The 21,994-nt window shown below is 35.9% G+C and overlaps 1 protein-coding gene across 8 annotated transcripts in view; it reads right to left on the bottom strand.

The window, feature by feature from the left end:
• The window catches only part of FER (FER tyrosine kinase), a 453,310-nt gene that overhangs the window by 224,000 nt on the left and 207,316 nt on the right, over window positions 1–21,994 (bottom strand). For 7 of the 8 annotated variants that reach the window (XM_043913752.1, XM_043913753.1, XM_043913751.1 and 4 more), the window contains 2 exons: window positions 15,296–15,499; window positions 4,296–4,418 (listed from right to left, as the gene is read on the bottom strand). In XM_043913752.1, the coding sequence (XP_043769687.1) occupies window positions 4,296–4,418; window positions 15,296–15,499 (327 nt within the window). The remainder of the gene's footprint in view (window positions 1–4,295; window positions 4,419–15,295; window positions 15,500–21,994) is intronic. The other variant, XR_006342861.1, reaches the window with a different exon arrangement.

Here is a 21,994-nt window from a genome sequence, read left to right as displayed (position 1 = left end):
ATAAAATAATAGAACTGGAGTGTTATTAACAGACTATATACTCTATGAATACAATTTTTCCTTCACAATTTAAAATCTTCCAAATGTGCCTTCTGTTCTGTTTGTCCTGTTAAAGTTTTTGAACAGAAAAGTATATGGTATTTTATAGTTTCCAAAATCTACAGAGAAAAATGGACTTTTCTTGAGTTATGTCCTTTTAAACAAGGTGTCTGGTAAGTATCAGAAGAAGTAACTACATGACTCAAGTATAAGGTAAAATGAACAGTCTCCAGTGGTCTGAAACCTTACAGAATGAACGGAGCACCTCAATGAAAAGCACGCTCTCCCCTCTGCTCTTCGTGGGCATGCGTCTGTCGGAGAAGCCATCACCAGAAATCGGTCACCTCTCGACATGTTAATTTCAGTCACAGGTTTACTCTCGCCACAAAAATCTGCTTCTAATATTCCGGCATACTGCACAAAATTCTGATTAAAAAACCACAATTACTTGATTTAAGCTGGCAGGCAAGTCATTTACTTAAAGGTTCAACTTCACGGCTCACTGCCTAACTTGGCCTGAACTTAATCATGAACTTTAACTTCCATTCAGGAAGAAAAAAATTTTTATAGAGCTAAATCTAAAGAAATATTAAGCTTCACAAGCCAGACTTCCAAATGTTAAAGGTGAACTAGATGTCTTCCTTACCTATATCTTACAACATCCTCTACTATACCTTAAATTCCAACTCTGTCTCCCAATATCACTGTCTAATAATTTTCTTTTTATAGAGACCTATAGTTTTTGCTGTGGTAAAGATTTTTCCAATTTAATGTTTTGTGCAACCAAAGATACTTCCTTTCCATTAAACTCACACACATGTCCCGTTAAATAAACATTTTATTCCCTACAGCCTCTGAAATTTAGGCTCTACCGCCTAGACAGATAGCAGTTAAGAAGATGGGTTGAATATCTCAACTCTGCCGACAGCTGTGTTGTTTTGTGCAAGTGATTCACCATTGTAAGCTTCAGTTTCTGATTCATAATTGTATGGGGTTAATAACAATATTTATTTCATGGGAATATGTACAGTTAAGGCATATAAGAAGCTTGGAAGCACCTGGCTTCTAGCAGTTGCTCAGTGAATTCAATTCTTCAACAGATAATTACTGAACATCTACTGGCTGGCTGGAGAAGGAAATGGTAACCCTCTCCAGTACTCTTGCCTGGAGAATCCCACAGAGGAGCCTGGCGGCCTACAGCCCACGGGGTCGGAAAGAGTCAGACACGACCGAGCAACTGAGCACATGCTAGCCAGCACTGCTTTAGGCACTGGTGGCACTGATTACTAAATGCAATTCCGGCCCTCAGAGACTTACATTTCTCTTCCAGGAGATAGACAACCAAAAATACATCCTACAGTATGATGGCAGGTAAAAATAATGAGAGAAACTGAGGAGGAGAGAGAGACATAAGGGGGTAAGGTGTTATTTCACACGCAGTAGTCAGAAAAGACCTCCCTGATGAAGTGACATTTGAACAGAGTCTGAGCTGAGGAAAGAACAGGCCCTGTGCGTCCCACCGTGCTGCTAATATGATGATGATGACTATGATCAGTAACCCCTGTGGGACACCTCCCTCACCCCCATACCTTCCCACAGGCTTTGGAGGCAGAGGAGGAAACGACAGCCAGGGCAGAGTGAGGGATGGGTGGGTGGAACATCGGTTCACTTCATCATCATGAGAAAGTTCACTTCTCTAACTCAGGCTGTCTAGTTTCGTGTGCCTCTGGGAATAAGAGAGAAATTACCCTGGTCACCGTGTCCTCTACTCAGGCATATGATGCACACGTATATTCTCATGAGTGAGAGAGAAACAAATGGAGAGAGGCGTAAGGTGCTATAAACAGAAATTATACTGAGACCAAAATAGCATTCTTTATGTAGGCTAAAAGTGAAGTCTGGCAAGATGGAGATTAGATGTTTTATAGCACATTATATGGTCAAAGACATTAACTTCTTATACAAATTAAATCAGGAGATTCCATTTATAAGACAACAAATAACTTTCCAAAAGAAGATACATAACAGATAAGACCAGCATAATAAAATCCATATCAATTTGTTCCCCACTCATGATTGAAAATTATCTGCTCTCATAACCCTGTTTTGTGATTTTCTTTTAAAAGAGTGATATGATTCTTTAAATCAAGTGCATAATAATATTTACCATAAATTGAGATAATAACTTGCATATTTCAAATATCAGTACTTTAGATCAGGTTAACAGTCAACTAGATTAACTGCAAATTTCTACCTCATAAAACAATCATATGTAGCCCCTTAATCTTTTATAGCTTTCAGTATAGTTATTTTCATAACTAAGGCTATAAAATGCTGGGATAATTGGCTCCACAGCCAGAGTTGGGAGTTTGAGAGGAAGAGAATAATTGGCCATGTAACAGTCCAGAGAATCTACTCCATTTCTCCAGGATCATTTCATGGAATATTTCATATTATGAGGGATACACAGCTTTACTTATATATTCCTACCCAAGGCCAGATAAGCATTTTTTTGCGTGCCTCTTTTAGGGCTTTGATCTCTCAATTTAGACTTGGCTAAGCAAGTAGACAATGCAAACACTAGGTTGGCTTATGAAATGAGTCAAAATCATCTGACAATATCAGTATCTCTGAAAATCCAAGTATATCTCATTAACCTAACATGGTCCAAATGCGGTATCTTCACCGCACTGACCTTTCCTTTATATTGGGATGCACTGGAGCTGAGTTCACACTTTCACATGTGCAGTTAAGGACACAAAGCTCCTGCCACTCAAAGGGCTAGAGCAAGGCAGTGGTGGGAGCTGTCAGAGGCCCCTGGGTTTATGGTCTAAGCAGCCGGGTGTTTGGTGATACCACTTACTATAAAGGAAGAACAAAGTTTGTAGTTAAATGTGATAAATTCAGTTTTAGGTGAAAAGTAGAAAAATTTTAGATTTGGGAAAGATATATATCTGAGCTGGAAACATAAATTTGCAAGTCACTGATGTATTAATAGTAAATAAAGCCATGAGAACAGACAGCAGTTATCAATGTCTTTCATCTCATCGATGAAAGATGAAACATTAATAGACCTTTTTTAACTAGAGAAAAAATATGACAACCTGTTCCAGACTAAAGGAGAATTTTTATAGGGTTTTACAAAAGTGAATGGAAAAACACTAACAAAGAATGGGTCAAACTCATAATTCTAGAAAATTATGCAAAAAGGACAACTCTTTAGCCATCAAATTAATGTTTAGCAACTGACTTTAAAATCTTCTGTGAGTGGAATGTTAAACTAAAGAGTGAGTGAGATATATATAATATAAGTACAAACACAGGCACTATATGCCAGGCTAACAAAGGGAAATATAACAACCGTTTTTTAAATTTTTAAAATTTTAGGTGAATTTAGATTACATGCTAGCATTCTTGGGAATAACACTTGCTTCATATTACAAGTCTTCCCTGGATATGTAAACTTCAAATCAGCAAATATTAACCTCCCAGGTTTTAGGACTTCCCTATTTCTACACTGTTCTTCATATGAGGTGGCCCCCTAAGGAAAAGGGCTCCTGTTGACCCCGAATCAATTCCTGGACCATTAAAACTGCTCAGAAGCTAGGCTGGCTCCACTGTTCCCCCCAGTCCAGGCTTCACCTTAAAAACACAAGCCTTCCTCAACCCACTGACTACCTCACAGATCGCTTAAAGCACATAAATGCAATCTGCTCTGTGATAGATCTTAGAGGTAACCATGACCTAGAACAATCTCTCACCCAGCTACCTGACTCTATAGTGAAGCTATGACTTACTGCCCTTGAGAAGAGTAACAGAGCTTTTAAAAATTCCAGTGTCAAAAAAAAAAAAAAAAAATTCCAGTGTCTTACAATATATCATACACTTAACATCAAAAAGTAAAATTCTAATTAACTTTTAATTGCTGGACATTTTCTTTGACATCTACATCTGGGAATCTTTTATAAACTAAACCTTTTAAAGTTTGAACCTTACAGTGTGAAGGAAAGCCTCAAGTCTTTCAAGAAACACTGGAAAGGAAAAAGAAAAAAGACAGGCCATTTGTAACCTGCAAACACTGAATAAAAAGACAACCCATCTGCCATCTAAGTAAAACCAAGGAAATGCCATGCTTTAACTATATTTGTTTCCAAACTTATAAATAACCTAAGAACTTTATTTAGTGTGGGACATAATTCACGAAGCAGTCTTTTCTTTTTTCTTTTGTTAAAAAAAAACTGAATGTAAGCACCTACCTTAGGAATAGGATTCAGCAGAATTACACCTGACTTCTTAGTGATGACCTGTTTTGTTGTATAGTGATGGTCTATAAGTTGAGGAATATTTGAAAACCCAGTGCCTTCAAAACGATACATATTCTGGAGAAAGAAAAATAAAGTAGAATAATCATGAAGACATTGCTTAAGCAACACTACAATTCATCACTAAAGTTGCATTTAAGAAAATCTATTGTACAACCATGTGAAAATACTTAACACTACTGAATTATAATACACTTAAAAATGGTTAAGACAGTAAAAATAAAGATAAATGATATTGCAACATGCTAAAAACTAACCTTTACATCAAGACACTAATTTTCATAAATGATTAAATGTAATTCAGATTGTTAAAAAAGAAAAAAAAACAGAAGACAAGAAAAATTTACAGACCTGGAATGCATTTTGCTAAAATAATAACCAAAGGAAATAAAACACAGGATACATTTAAGGAACAAGAAATATGTGTACGCATGTTTGCATATGTGTTTCATTTGATAAAGCTTTCAAGATCAAAAATAATGTCAAAAGTCTGCGGAAATATATCCAATATAATAATATTTTAAGGATACCTCTGATGAACATTTATTTCCCTTTCACCAATACAGTATGAGTTGATTTTTCTGTACTTGGGTTATTGACGTATTATTCTGTCATAAAACCACACAGTCAAAAAAGAAAAAAAGAAAGCCATACAGTCTTTCACATACACTTGACAGAGAAAATGCAGCAGAGACAAATCTGTACATATCAGCATAATCACACCTCGCACTTGTGATTTCAACACATCAAGTTAGTAGCATTTTCCCAAACTCTGTCGAGACCTCTTTCCTCTGTCTTCAAAAACGCACATCTGTTGGTAATCTTATGAATGAACTGATGGCAATAAATTTAGCAAAGAAAAAATATCTTATTGGGTCTATTTTTGAATGAAAGGAGCATTACGATACAGTGTCATGTAACAAAGGCTCCCATCTGATTATTCACAAAGAGCTCACATGTAGACATGCATAAATATGGATAAAAACGTGTTCCATTTTAAAAAAAATCCTATGGTAAGAAACAAGAAATTTCAGAACTCTCCAAATTTGGGTATTATTTACATTACAGGAAGGAATTTTTCCAGTTAAAGGATAAAAAAACTCAGACACCATTTGTACAATATAAAATTCAGTCAGTTCAGTTGCTGAGTTGTGTCTGACTCTTTGTGACCCCGTGAACTGCAGCACGCCAGGCCTCCCTGCCCATCACCAACTACCAGACTTTACTCAAACTTGTGTCCATTGAGTTGGTGATGCCATCCAACCATCTCATCCTCTGTCATCCTCTTCTCCCGCCTTTAACCTTTCCCAGCATCAGGGTCTTTTCGAAGGAGTCAGTTCTTCGCATCAGGTGGCCAAAGTACTGGAGCTTCAGCTTCACCATCAGTCCTTCCAAAGAATATTCAACAGTGATTTCCTTTAGGATGGACTGGTTGGATCTCCTTGCAGTCCAAGGGACTCTCAAGAGTCTTCTCCAACACCACAGTTCAAATGCATCAATTCTTCCATGCTGAGCTCTCTTTATAGTCCAAGTCTCACATCCATACATGACCACTGGAAAAACCATAGCTTTGACTAGACAGACTTTTGTTGGCAAAGTAATGTCTCTGCTTTTTAATATGCTGTCCAAGTTGGCCATGACTTTTCTACCATGGAGCAAGTGTTTTTTAATTTCATAGCTGCAGTAACCATCTGCAGTGATTTTAGAGCCCCCAAAATAAAGTCTGTCACTGGATCCCCAGCTATCTGACACGAAGTGATGGGATCAGATGCCATGATTTTAGTTTTCTGGATGTTGAGCTTTAAGCCAACTTTTTCACTCTCCTCTTTCACTTTCATTAAGAGGCTCTTTAGTTCTTCTTCACTTTCTGCCATAAGGGTGGTGTCATCTGCATATCTCAGATTATTGATATTTCTCCCAGCAATCTTGATTCCAGCTTGTGCTTCATCCAGATAAGTGCTTCTCATGATGTACTCTGCATATAAGTTAAATAAGCAGGGTGACAATGTACAGCCTTGACGTACTCCTTTCCCGACTTGGAACCAGTCTGTTGTTCCATGTCCAGTTCTAACTGTTGCTTCCTGATCTGCATACAGATTTCTCAAGAGGCAGGTCAGGTGGTATGGTATTCCCATCTCTTTAAGAGTTTTCCAAAGTTTGTGGTGATCCACACAGTGAAAGGCTTTGGCATAATCAATAAAGCAGAAATAAATGTTTTTCTGAAACTCTCTTGCTTTTTCAATGATCCAATGGATGTTGGCAATTTGATCTCTGATCAATCTGATCTCTGCCTTTTCCAAAACCAGCTTGAACATCTGGAAGTTCACAGTTCATGTACTGTTGAAGCCTGGCTTGGAGAATTTTGAGCATTATTTTGCTACCGTGTGAGATGAGTGCAATTATGTGACAGTTTGAGCATTCTTTGCCATTGCCTTTCTTTGGGAGTGGAATGAAAACTGACCTTTTCCAGTCCTGAGGGCACTGCTGAGTTTTCCAAATTTGCTGGCATATTGAGTGCAGCACTTTCACAGCATCGTCTTTCAGAATTTGAAATAGCTCAATTCCATCACCTCCACTAGCTTTGATCGTAGTGATACTTCCTAAGGCCCACTTGACTTCTCATTCCAGGATATCTGGCCATTGTGATTATCTGGGTCGTGAAGATCTTTCTTGTGTAGTTCTTCTGTGTATTCTTGCCACCTCTTCTTAATATCTTCTGCTTCTGTTAGGTCCATACCATTTCTGCCCTTTATTGAGCCCATCTTTGCATGAAATATTCCCTTGGTATCTCTAATTTTCTTGAAAAAATCTCTAGTCTTTCCCATTCTATTGTTTTCCTCTATTTCTTTGCACTGATCACTGAGGAAGGCTTTCTTATCTCCTTGTTATTCTTTGGAACTCTGCATTCAAATGGTTGTATCTCTCCTCTTCCCCTTTGCCTTTTGCTTCTCTTCTTTTCACAGCTATTTTTAAGCCCTCCTCAGACAACCATTTTGCCTTTTTGCATTTCTTTTTTTTGAGGATGGTCTTGATCACTGCCTCCTGTACAATGTCATGAGCCTCCATCCGTAGTTCATCAGGCACTCTATCTATCAGGTCTAACCCCTTGAATCTATTTGTCACTTCCAATCTATAATTGTAAGGGATTTGATTTAGGTCATACCTGAATGGTCTACTGGTTGTCCCTACTTTCTTCAATTTTAATCTGAATTTGGCAATAAGGAGTTCATGATCTGAGCCACAGTTAGCTCCCAGTCTCGTTTTTGCTGCTGTATGGAGCTTCTCTATCTTCAGCTGCAAAGAATAAAATCATCCTGATTTCCATATTGACCATCTGGTGATGACCATGTGTAGAGTTGTCTCCAGTGTTGTTGAAAGAGGGTGTTTGCTATGACCAGTGCGTTCTCTTGGCAAAACTCTGTTAACCTTTGCCCTGCTTCATCTTGTACTCCAAGGCCAAACTTGCCTGTTACTCCAGGTATTTCTTGACTTCCTACTTGTGGATTCCAGTCCCCTATGATGAAAAGGATATCTTTTTTTTTTGGTTAGTTCTACAAGGTCTGTAGGTCTTTGTAGAACTGGTCAACTTCAGCTTCTTTGGCATCAGTGGTTGGGGACTTTGACTACTATGATGTTGGATTGTTTGACTTGGAAACAAACTGAGATCATTCTGTTGTTTCTGAGTTTGCACCTAGATACTGCATTTTAGACTCTTGTTTACTATGAGGGCTTCTCCATTTCTTCTATGGAATTCCTGCCCACAATGGTCATCTGAATTAAATTTGCTCATTCCCATTCATTTTAGTTCACTGATTCCTAAGACGTCAATGTTCAGTAAAGATATGACACAAGAAAATGAGCCCCCCAAGTTGGAAGGTGTCCAATGTGCTGGGGAAGAGCAGAGGGCAATTACTAAAAGCTCCAGAAAGAACCAAGTGACTGGGCCAAAGCAGGAACGACGGTCAGTTGTGGAAGTATCTGGTGGTGAAAGTAAAGTCCGATGCTGTAAAGAACAATATTTCATAGAAACCTGGAATATTAGGTCCATGAGTCAAGGTGAACTGGATGTGGTCAGACAGGAGAATGTTTAATAAAATGTAATAATGAGATGAAGCTGCCAGAGAAAACAAAATTTCAAATTAGCCACTAGTGTCGTAAGACTTTGTATAAATTTCTAATATATGTCTTATAACTAGAGAAATAGTGAAAACAATAATGGGAATTCTCAGCCTCCCATTCTAAAGCACATATCTAGTTTTTAATCTAAAGGTAGCTTTCTGCCCCTGACACAGTAATCATGACGGAGTAATACAGAGAGTAACCCAAGCAGCAGTACCTCCTTTATGGGCTGAAAGGAGAAACTGATTCCTGGCAATTATCTGTTTAAAGCCATCCTTCTGACATCAGGGACGTCCTGATGCTAACACAGTGCAAAACCAATTAACTCCCTTGCTTAAAGAAGAAGATAAAGAATCTAAAAATTTAAAAAAAAAAAAAAAGAATCTAAAAATAATGCCAAGGCCGGTTGCTCACACAGTCCGTCTAAGCAACTATGGGGAAGAACAGCACATTCACAGAACCCTCATGCGCTGTCGATGGGAATGTAAACTGGTGCACTCACTATAGAAACAGTACACCACTTCCTCAAGAGACTAAAACTAGAACTACAGTACACGTGTGCTCAGGAATGTCTGACTCTGTGTGACCCCATGGACTACAGTCTGCCAGGCTCCTCTGTCCATGGGGTTCTCCAGGCAAGAACACTGGAGTGGGTTGCTATTTCCTCCTCCAGAGGATCTTCCCGACCCTGGGATCAGACCCTTGTCTCTTATGTCTCCTGCATTGGTAGGTGGTTTCTTTACCACTAGTGCCACCTGGGAAGAAGTATAATATGATCCAGCAATTCCACAATGTGGTATTTTTCTGAAGAAAATAAAAACACTACTTAGAAAAGATATGTGCATCGCTATGTTTATTAAAGCATTATTTACAATAGCCAAGATATCAAATCAACCTAAGCATCCATCAACAGATGAATGGATAAGAAAGAAGATACGCACGCACACACACGTTGGAATATTAACTGGATATAAAGAATAAAACCGCACCATTTGTGACAACATGGATGGGCCTAGAGGGTTTCATGCTACGTGAAATAAGTCAGAGAAAGACAAATATTATATATGGAATCTAAAAACCAAAAATGACAAAGCAGAAACAGACTCATAGATACAGAGAACAAAGTGGTCTTTGCCAAATGGGAAGAGGGTAGAAGGATGAAACAAACAGGTAAGGGAGATGAAGAGGTACAAATTTCTAGCTATACAACAAAGAAGTCCTAGGACAATCCGCATAGCACAGGCAATACAGTCAATAGATTGTAATAACTTTATGGTGACAGATCATAACTAGACTTATCATGGTGATCATTTTGTAGTGTATAAAAATATCAAATCACTATGATGTACACCTGAAACAAATGTAATATTGGAAGACAATTTACACTTCTATTTAAAAAAACAGAAAAGTACATTCAAAAACTGTTGAAGATTTGTTTCTTGATACACTCAAAATTCCAAATATTACATTTGACCTGGTACAAATCTGGTGTAAATGTATTATAATTCAGCTAAGAGGTTGGGTTCACATATAGATGGGCTCTTTTTAAAGTTTCTCTACTTTAATAATAATGTGACTGTTAATATGGCTTTAATGATAATGTGACTGAGAGAATTCATATTCATTTTTAAATAAGAGATTTCTTTTTGGAGCTACTAATGATCTCTATGTGAATTTCAAAAGAAGCAATAAAAACAGTAGTAGAGAATAAATTTCCACAAATTCTGACAAAATTGTATTGTCATTTGTATTATATTTTAAAAAAATCAAGTAATACATAATTAAAAAATAAGTATAAATAAAATATGCTATGACTCAATTTTGTAAAATAAGAATTACATAGATACATACAATTAGATATTTTTTAAAATCTCAAAGAATATTCCCTGAATCTATAAGGGGGCGTTACTATGAAGCACACATTCCATGATACATATTTCTGAATTTTCACTAAGAGTATGCATTACTTTTGTTTTTAAAACATTCACAATATCCAGAATTCATTCCTGATTTATCACTGTGCAACTTAAGAATCAGTCATGCATACTGATGAAAAACACATAAAAAGCAGAATCAGATTTTGTTGCTACACATATTTCAGAAGACTATTATTATGCAAGAAAGTCAGACAGAACAGCATAAGCACATAAAAATGAGAAGGGGATTCAATAAATGTTAATTTGAAATATTATGCCTGAGGAGACCTGAAAAAAAAATTGAGGATAAGCATGCTTCAGAAAAAAATAAAAAGGAAAGACGGAAAATCATTTCTGAAAAGAGGCCAAGATGAATAAGCTGAATAAAAGCAAAATGTTAAAACACTCCTTTCTGGGGTAATACCCAAATCTAAAAACGTAAAACATAAATTTCAGTTTTCTCAAATAAAAACAGCACAGTGACTAGTTGTGACACATTACCAGCTAGAGCAGTAAGCAGGAAAGGCTGTGGGGAGCCCGAGGAGCGATGTTAAAATAACCCTGGCATGGCACTTCCTAGGTAACGTTTTTATTAATTCCTCAGGCGTTGTCTCAAACGTTAACTTCCTTAAGTTTCCCCATTAAAAGCTTTCATAGCGCTGTATATCTTTATAGCGTTTACTATGGTTTATAAATACATATATTGTATGCGATTTACAAATGACCGTGAATCCTCCCCACTATGTAAGCTTCATCATAATGTGTCTGGGCCTTAAAAGCACTCAATTAGTATTTCCTGGAAATTAAATAATCAGGGTTTGGAATGGCTTTGTTTTATTGTTAAGAAGGAAGTCTCCTCAGTCCCTATTTGTGTGCCTGGGGCACAGAAAATGGTATCTCACGATGGTTTCATTTTGACTTCAAAGTATGTATTGCCTTCTCTTGAATCCTTGAATGGCTGGGTAGTGAAACAGTTAAAAGAATCTTAAGTGTATTCATGTCAATGTATGACAAAAACCACTACAATATTGTAATTAGCCTCCAACTAATAAAAATAAATGGAAAAAAAAAAGAATCTTAAGTGTACAAGGACAAGGCTACAAACTTGGAATTGACTGTCATCCAAACAAACTGTGGATCTGTATTTACTTTCACTTAGTCTATTCTGAAGACCCACAGTATGGACTTAAAGGGTAGTTCAAAGAGGCTGGAGACTGTGGCAACACAACAAAGCAAAGCTGTCTGGTACATTCAGAGACAAGTCCATCGGTTCAGAGCGGAACTTGGCACATGACAGACGTCCAATAAGTACCTGTTGAATGATCTGATGATATAACACGCTGAGATACCTAATTTCACATGGTTACTACTCACAGCCTCCACTTGTGTGTTATTTTTGTTTGATTGGCCCACATCCCAGGGTCCTACAGAATACTTGCTCCAACTAGTACTTCTTGATTAAAATGAATGAAGAAACAAAAAATGATGATATGCAATTACACAGAGGACTTTCCCCCAAGTTTTATTTTAAAATATTTATTATGCTGCTATTTTTCAGTTCATCATCAGATGCTAGTTCAAATGTTTGGTTCAGTCATCCCTAATTCTGCATCTTTAATGTTTCTCTGTTCATAAATTCTACTAGTGTCTCACCTACCAGGTATTAAGCTCACCAAGCAGTAGGCCATATATTTTTAATTTCAGCTTCCTACCTTGCCAACATAGATACTTCTTACCCTGCCAACCCGAATAACATAATTTACCAAAATGTGTTTTTAGCAAATGTGTCAGATAAATAAACCAGAGAAATATGAATTGGTACTTTCTTATTAATAATAGCATAAAAGTTTTCTCTGATATACTTTATCACATATTTTTATACAAAATATATATTTTATCTTTTTTTATCATTTAAACATTTATCATTTAAACATAAGATATATTTATCTTATACAAAAGCAAGGATTTGATTATAAATTAACATATCAAATGTAACAATGCTATTTGAATCTGTGAAAATCTACCAATATTTATGACACAAGATAAATAGTTTTAGGTACAAACTCTAACTGTGACTTTACATTAAGCACCATAGACAGGTTAATAACTATGGAATAGGTCAGTACGTAACACTAGAATTAAACTGAGATTCAGATACTTAGATACTCAGATACTTAGATATTCAGATACTTATCAGATACTTAGATATATTAAGCATTCAGATGCTTAATATATTAACATCCAATAAAAAGTAAAGTCGCCCCTGCTTGAACTAGCTAAAACCACAGATGTTCCCTGCTAGCACAGTAAGAAAGGTAAAAATTGAAAGTATTGCATCCATCTAGGTTAGCCATACTGTTCACAGCACACAGTTTCACATCATGTTGTAAAATAACTGACAGGCATACAAAAATAAAGCTTCAAACTAACTGCCAAACTAGACTCTAGTTGGCAGAGACAATGTTACTAAAAATAACATTATTTGTGATCAATGAATGCCTCAAACTTAAATATATAATTTCTAAAATAATACTTACACTTCTAAATTAACTTTTCCAATTACACTGATATTCCATACAAAGTACATCTGTATGTTTTCTCAAGTAAAGTGTTCAAACAATGGTAAAAATGCCTAATGATCTGCACAGCACTTAATAAGAATATATTCACTCCCTTACTCTCATAGTCACTGCATCTGCTATTACCCCCAATACACCCCAAACCACAGAGCTTATCAAGTACATATCTGGGCTTGAAACCCAAGTTTCCATTGGTCTACTACTTGACATTTTTTCCATTTTCTAAAATCCTATATGTCTTTATATTTTCCTCTCTGAGGGCACCTGTCCCCTCACTTATATACAGCTTTTATAATCCAGTAATGGATTATAAAGTCATTGATCAGAATAATATTCCAATAGGCAATATATTAAATATCTGGTAATGACTTCCCCCATTTATAAACCCCTTCCAGACAACAGGTATATGAGGAAGGAAATGGAATAATTTTAGACCAAGTAAGAATCACCTACATAAAAAGAAAAAGAATAAAAACTTCTCCCAGTAGTCTATTTCACCTCAAAACTCTTATGACTAAAGAACTCAACATTATATGAGGAGGACAAATTAAATAAAATTAGGCAGTGGAAAACTGGAGGCATTTACAGAAACATAGACTCTCTTATTTAACAGAGATCTCTGCAAAATTTCAATGTCAGAGGAAGCCAAATAAAATCTTTAAATGTAAACTTGTAACAATGTCTCATTTTTAGAATATATAATGCTGTTCATTTTAGTTACTTAAAACAAAATGGAAATATTAAAGACAAGTGATAATTTCCAAGTGGACCCTTTCCATTTTGTTTCTAAAAAAAACTAATTTAAATTCCTGTGGTTACATTTTAAACTATAATAGGTAATACCAGATATATTTCAGTCTTAACATATGAAACATTTCAAATAGTAACTTTTAGAGCTTAGAAGATAGAAGGAAACATTCATATAAGTTGTAGTTAGTTCATACTTAACCTACCCTCTTTCTTTCTAAATTCTCACACCATTTTACAAATATTGCCAACATGGTCACAGGTTGTAATAAGGAAGGGTATCTATCAACACACCCATAATTTAAAGGTAGATGCAAATTATAAAACAGTTTGCCAAGGAAATAAGGAATGACATACTATTAGAAACAGTAAGCTTGATGTATGAGAGTAGGCAATTATAATCATCAAGTTGAGATCTGAATACTATGCAAAATTAACATAATATACACTTTAAAAAACGTATCTTAACCCATCTAAACAGCATCTATTTTCCTTTAAATATAATTCTTAGATGTGACTATACTAAAGGCCGCTTTTAAATGGTTATTTTTATGATACGTGAGTTTCACCTCAGAATTATATCTATGTAACACATAGATAAAATGTAACATATTATCATTAGATGAACTTATATGTATATGAACTATGTATGAACTTGAACATACATGCTCCTAAAGCCTCTGAAATTCCTCTAATGACAATGGTCCACTCTTCTTTAAGTGCTGAGTGTCACTACAGTGCCTGGACGTTTGCTGAAACCCTACAGGCAGCCAGCTTGAAAATGCATGCTGTTTGAAATGATGCGGTTAAAAAATGTCAAACAGAAGCATTAATTCCTTCCTATGCCAAAAAGTTTAAAATTTCTCAATGGATAAAGTTAAAGAATTTTGAAATCACTCTTCATCTGTTTAGTGCTTAATAAAGAATGCAACAAAAAAGGAAGCAGCTTACAATTCTTAAACTTCAATAAATAAATCAGTATAACCAGCAATGTGACTTGATCCCTTTTAAAATTCTTCCTAATTATTTCCATTTACTGTTCATTAACACCAACAAATAAAAGCTTATACTTAAATGGGAAAAAAAACTCTTAATCCTCAATGAATCATAAAACCAATTCAACTACCACTGTCTCATTCATTAAGGTATTTCATTATTATTATTTAATAAAATATTTCTTAAAAATCCTGTGGCAACACTTTTGTGCAATTTCAAGGGCCAATATCAAGAGCATAAAAATCATAATTTTCTCTAGAAAAAACTAATAATCACATATTTCATTTTTAATTTAAAGGATCATAAACAAAGTTAACTTAAAATATTAAATATTAATGCACTTAAATTTAATGCATATTGTAACTATTTTTAACTTAATATTTTTAAATGCATATTTCCTTTAAAAGATGAACATTTCAGTGCATTTTGGAGCACTGGATTTAAGGAATTTTTTTAAAAAAATTAAGTGCTAAAGTTACTGTTGTAGGCATTTACCACAAATCACTCATCATTTTATTACAAGTATGCCTCAATTAACTACATCAAAATATACATATAAACTAAATTGGAAACGTACATCAACATACTGTATGATAAAGTGTCTCCTCTGTCCATCAGAAAATACAGAAAGGACATATTCACCAGGTTTCCCATGACTCTCTCGCACCAAGAAGTCTCCTTGCTGCTTTAGCAGGTCTTGCGCTTCTATTCTGGGAATCGCACCATGGTACCAGTCCTGTTCTGCCAGAGGTTTCTCAAGTACGGGGATCGTATCACAGAACTTGAGCAAATTTTGGAAAAAAAAAAAACATTAAATTAGAGAAGACAGCAATTTTTTTCTGGTAGAACTGATAGCAATTATAAATACTTCTTACCTATGTTCCTCCCTTTAACTGACCAATTAAAAGTCATCTGAAAAATCTGAAATGTTCATAATTTTTTAATACCCCCTGGAGCACTGGTGCTGAAGCTTAATACAGATCCTTAAATACTGCAAGATTATTTGTTTTTTCTACCAGATATAGGTACACACAATATTAGCATTTAGAGTTAGCACTTATAGTCTTAGTCACCATTATCATCAAATACATATATTTAAAAATCTTCAATCAGAGAATTATGATGAAATGAGAGTATTATCAGAGAAACTTATCATAAACAACTTCATTTTTAAAGCATCAAAAGCTGAATTGTATGTTTCTATGGGATTAACTCTCGATCTCACGGGCTGCCCACGTCAGGGGCCCCAGGGACACTGAGGCCTCATCTGCGGCTGCCGTGTTGCTGCGCCTGCTCACCCTTGCTCCTCTGACTTCCTGAACCGTTACCTCTGCCACATGGCTGGTCCTGATCCCAGCCAGCAACGGCAGGCACAGGCTCAGCTGAATCAGCAGCCCTGAAACCACCAGCGTGCAACGACAAACAGACGACAGAAACAACGGGGCATATAAGCCTTGAGCACAGCGGGAAGCAGGTTATCTGCTATCGTAGGAGGCAAATGCTAACAACAAATAGAGACAACTCAAGAGCTGGTTATGTTTCCTTGAAATGTTTCTAATTAATAACAGATGAAAACATACATCTTCCGGTTACAAGGAAAAAGTTGTTTGTTCATTTATATTTAACACCCACAGAAACCAGACTGCCCAGGTCGTAAGAATTCTCCACAGGTGAGGCACGGGTGCCTTCCTGGGAAACGAGAACTAGTCTGAAGAGGGCCCGCACGCTCTATCACTTGGCGGTTTACTCGCTCAGTCGCGTCCGGCTCTTGCGACCCCATGGACTGTGGCCCACCAGGTGCCTCAGTCCATGGGATTCTCCAGGCAAGAATCAGTTCAGTCGCTCAGTCGCGTCCCACTCTTTGCGACCCCATGGACTGCAGCACACCAGGCCTCCCTGTCCATCACCAACTCCCGGAGCTTGCTCAAACTCATGTCCATTGAGTTGGTGATGCCATCCAACTATCTCATCTTCTGTTGTCCCCTTCTCCTCCTGCCTTCAATCTTTCCCAGCATCAGGGTCTTTTCAAATGAGTCAGTTCTTTGCATCAGGTGGCCAAAGTACTGGAGTGGATTGCCATTTCCTTCTCCAGGGGATCTTCGCAACCCAGGAATCAAACCCAGGTCTCCTGCATTGCAGGCAGATTCTTTCCTGACTGAGCTATGAGGGAAGCCCTCAAGTTGTATCACTTGAAGAGGCCTAAAACTTACTGGTCAAAGTTCCATTTTATATTAGCCAAAGCCTATCCTACAGACTTTAAAAACTGAGAAATCCAAAACAGAATTCAAAGAAGAGTACACAGTTTGGTTTCTACTTCTACCACTATGTGAGTGTGAATGTTAGTGGCTCAGTCATGTCCAACTCTTTGTGACCCCATGGACTGTAGCCCACTAGGCTCCTCTGTCCATGGAACTCTCCAGGCAAGAACACTGGAGTGGGTTGCTATTTCCTTCTCCAGGGGATCTTCCCAACCCAGGGATTGAACCCAGGTCTTACGCATTGCAGTCAGATTCTTTACCATCTGAGCCACCACAGAAGGCCTGCCACTATATTAATTCTTTAAATACATATTATGATGCATCTGTATATGGAAATTGTTTATAAGCTGAATAAGCCTTCTTTTTTTAGTACTAATAATGACAAATACTTTACTTTCAAAACAATTTAAATTGTATTCCCAAAATGGGTTTATAATTGAATTATATAAAAAAACTAGCCACAACTATGAGATAAAAATAATTATTTTTAAAAATAAATGCATAATCCATATAAAATTAATTTTTGTGTATACTGATACTAACAGTTTATAATTCTTAAAGTAGGTGGTCAGAATGATTAATTATTTCTTCTCTAAAATTTTGTCACAATGGATTTCAATATAGAAAACACTAAAATTTTTACTGTTATAGAAATATTTTCAAGTCTCACCGATGACGAGTGTTTTATTGATTTTTTATAATGAAAGGAATCATTATAGTAAGAAAATCAGTGTCACTTCTAGGCAAAGAAAAACCCTTGTTTTTATTACTATCTCTATTTACAAAGGCCTACATAATAGAAAAGCATTACAAACAAGGATATCATGTGCTTGATTTCCTCTCCTATCAACCTATCCTCCGAAAGGTTGATTTAGTTAGAGCTTGGACAACAAAGAGCCTGGGGAATTCATTTAAGTCAGAAGGGCATTTGAAATACAAAAGCTCAGCTAACACAGAAATTCATTTAAGGATTTGAAGCTGAGGAATACATTTGGGGGGAAAAATCATTCTGAAACATCTAAGTTTGTTTGTTTTAAAAAGAGAAATAAATGGGAAGGAACTTACAATGCTATTTCATAAGGATTATTCTTCAGTTTTTGTTTCATAAGGTCTTTTGAGTAGGAAGAAAAACTTTAGCCATCTGCTGTTCCTGGCCCTAGACAATACCGTCGTGGTATGCAGGCTGAAGTCACTATGGGTATATGCGTGTGTACATGTGAGACAGGCACACACAGGAAAAGGCTGCACATAGCCCCTGACTGCGTCTATCAAGGTCTTTCAGGAATTTCCCAGGAAACATTGGAAAAAAGCACTTTTATTAATGTGCCTTCAATTAAATTCTAATACAGCTCTGCCAGCTTGATAGTAACAGAATGAAGGACGTGCCAGCAATGGAATCCAGCATTTCAAAAGCTTTCCTAATGACATCAAAAGTGAAAGGAAGCTTTTTACTTCAAACATCACAACTTTCTCAGCCTAAGTGGGGAAAGATTTTTCCTTGTTATCTAAAATTTTTGTCAAAGACATGGGGAAAATGAAGTTTCTGTTTTCATATGTGCAGTAATATAACATAATTAACGAGTTATACATAAGACAAGCTTTCCTGATTGACTAGACCAGCTATTTACCTATTTTTCCCCAGACCTTATTCTTAAAAAATATTCCAGCAAAAACATACTGAACTTAGTGTAACAAAAATATTGTTTTAAATGAAGATGCAATGAGGAGTCAGCCCAAGAAAGTGAAAATATTTTTTCCAGATTTAAGAATAAGAGGCTATTTTTCTTTGACTTAGTCTAATTAAGACTAATTACCAAGAATTTAATGAATATTTGTATGCTTTTATCTCAAACATTTGAGCACAAGCATCTTCACGATTGTTTGCATTCATGCTAGACAAACAGGATGTAAAGCAGTGTTTCCATCTTTAACAGGCACAAAGCCCTATCTGTAAACTGACAAATCCTACTTTTTTAGCAATGAAGTAGAACTGATCTTTTTTTCATGCATTGATAGCTGTTATTTTTATTAAAAGCATACTTTATCTAATGTTCACTTTCCACTATGAAACCAGAAGCAAAACTATTAACAAATTCCTTAATTAACAATTTTTGTACGTTTTAAGACTGAGTTTGTTCAGTCTTTAGGTAATAATACAACTATGATTATCATAATGATTAGGCAGAATTACGTGCTGATCAGATTCACATTCTTATACAATTCTTCCCCAAACAATATTAATGTAACTGTTCCCCAAAGATATACAACTTCATCAAACTTGAATATTACCTTACTTCCATGAGTTTCCACTTCCTTGACTGCCTATTTGTGCACCTTCCAGGATCTCTAATAAGAGACCCTATCTCTAGCAAAATAGATTTTTTAAAGGTCATTTATTTTTGGTCTCGTACTTCTCCAATACCTTCTGATTTCTCCTGACTTTGCTCTTTCTTTCCTGCTTCTTTAGTTCCTTTACTCAACTTCTTTTATTAGTAATCGTTCTTTTTCTTCATTATTATTTTTATCCATTTACTTTTTCCAGTTGTGCTTGTGACTCTCATTCATTCTCGTTCATCTCATCACATTGCTGCCATTTTTTCTACAGCTTTATTTTTTCAAAATCAAACATCCTGACCTGAAGCTCATACAATATTACAGATAAAATGTACCACTGCATCAATAATAACATTTTAGTCCATTAACTGTCTTCAGTGCAAATGCTATACTACACATCTCAACTAAAACTATTACAAGATCATGCTAATGAATCAGTATGAAATCACAGCTCAGTAAATTTAAAAATTAATCACCAAGTTGGGATTGCCTGTACAGAACAAAGAGTCATTCTGACATGATCTGGGTCAAATGTTGTAAGCATCTGAGCAAACATATAAAAGAAGAGGCTTACGCTCTCTGTGGCTTCCTAAGTGGCACTAGTGGTGAAGAATCCACCTGCCATGCAGGAGACATAACAGACGCGGTTTCAATCCCTGGGTCAGGAAGATCCCTTGGAGGAGGGCATGGCAACCCACTCCAATGTTCTGGCCTGGATAATCCCACGGACAGAGGAGCCTGGTGGGCTACAATCCATAGGATCACAAAGAGTGGGACATGACTGAAGTGACTTAGCACACACTCTCTATGTACTGAAATTATAGAAAACAAAGCTTGATAAGCTCTTCTTGAAAATTATGTATAATACTAGTGATTCAAAACGTGTAACTCTGAGAAATTTAGTTTTCTTAAACACGACTAACTATATTGGAGAATTCAACCTATTTGTGGGCAGTGATATGATGTAAAAAGTTTAATTTTTATTTTTCCTATTTCTCATTTTTTTACATGTTACTGTCTGGGCTAAATAAATAAATATTAAGTCCTTAAGGATAAAGGAAGACAACCAAGGCTTAAAATACATAATATTTAAGTTGAACTTAACAACATCCCTTGTCAGAGGAAGTACAAGGTTGTTTTGTTGGACTTGAAGAAAAACACTAAAAAACATAAGTAGTTTATTATGTTATGAATGAAAATAACTATATTCCCTTATGCCAACAGTGAAAGCCCAGCATTATAACACCAACATGATAACCAATGTACAACAAACACCATTGAACCATAATTTGCTTATTTTCTAAACAAAAGCAAACAAGCAAATCTTACTTAGTATATTATTATATATTATGGATGCACATCATTCTTTTTCAATATTTTTATTTTCAGTAAAGTTCAAAGTAATTCAAAAATTAAAAAAACCTGGATGTCAAGAGAATCCAGAAAAATGTTACTTTTAAAGAGACAGAAGAATAATTTAATAATTCTTCTGACATCTAAAGAACAATTATCTGGACCAAAGTGTGCTTTATTCTGATTTTAAAGGACATTTTTCAAAGAGTGCTGCTATTACAAGCGTGTTCTGTACTCCACTCATCAGTGAACAACTAGTACTCAGAAGGGGCTCTAAATTGGAAGAGATTGTTCAGCCACTTATAACAAAAATTCTGCAGTAAAAAAATGGCTCTGGAGAAAGGGCAGTATTCTTGATATGACTAGAACAGATCTCATCGAATATAATGTGGTTTGAAAGACTTTCAATGGAAATGGACCCTCATGATCACCTATAGGCTTGCAGATTATACAACGGACCCTGTCTAACACCCCTGGCCTTGATTTCAGAAGCAGTCTATGAGAAATAGTCCTCAATACAAATTTATAACCTCTTGAAGCACGAAAGATGCAGGATAATGAAGCAGATGTAAGTGCCTGGAGGGACTCAGGATAGGCTATTTAACTCCTTTAGTACAGTGAAAAAAAGGAACACGTGCTTGGAGCTGATACAGCATATTAAAATACTAATCTCACTGTAACAGTAAACATTAAACATCTATCATCAGATACTATATTCTGTTAAAGTCAAATTCACCTGTGAGCTAATTATCTGACATTCTTCCTTCCAGCAACACTCCTGATTAAAGTGCTCCATCAGACTGTCTTCACAGAGAGATCTACATTTTAGCCACAGTGTAAAAAATGGCAAAATAAGTAGCTATGAATAGTTCAATGGGAATAATATCATGATTAATCCATTTCCCTTTGTATAATGCAATTAACAGTTTTATTTTATCTAAAATTATGCTCTAAGCTACCAATTTTTATGTTTGAGTAAAAAACCAGATTTCATAGTTGCTGCTTTTAGATTTTAAATTAAATATGCTTCCACACATTAAAAAATAATTTGAACATCTACTTCATGCCATATACAAATATTAACTTGCAATGGATCAAAGACCTACATGTAAAAGTAAAACTATATAACTCTAGATGGAAACACAGGTGAAAGTTTACATGGCTTTGCACTAGACAATTTTTTTAAGATATGGCCCCAAAAGTATGTGCAATGAAAGAAAATTAGATAAATGGACTTTCTCAAAATTAAAATCTTTTGTGTGTCAAGACAATTCCAAAAATGAGGGAAAAAAAATTTCCAAATTATGTATCTGATAAGAGGCTTGTATTCA

Source organism: Cervus elaphus, chromosome 9, assembly GCF_910594005.1.
Source record: "Cervus elaphus chromosome 9, mCerEla1.1, whole genome shotgun sequence".
NCBI lineage: Eukaryota > Metazoa > Chordata > Mammalia > Artiodactyla > Cervidae > Cervus > Cervus elaphus.
Note: the sequence above shows the minus strand (reverse complement) of the source record. Positions and strands in the feature narration are given on the sequence as shown.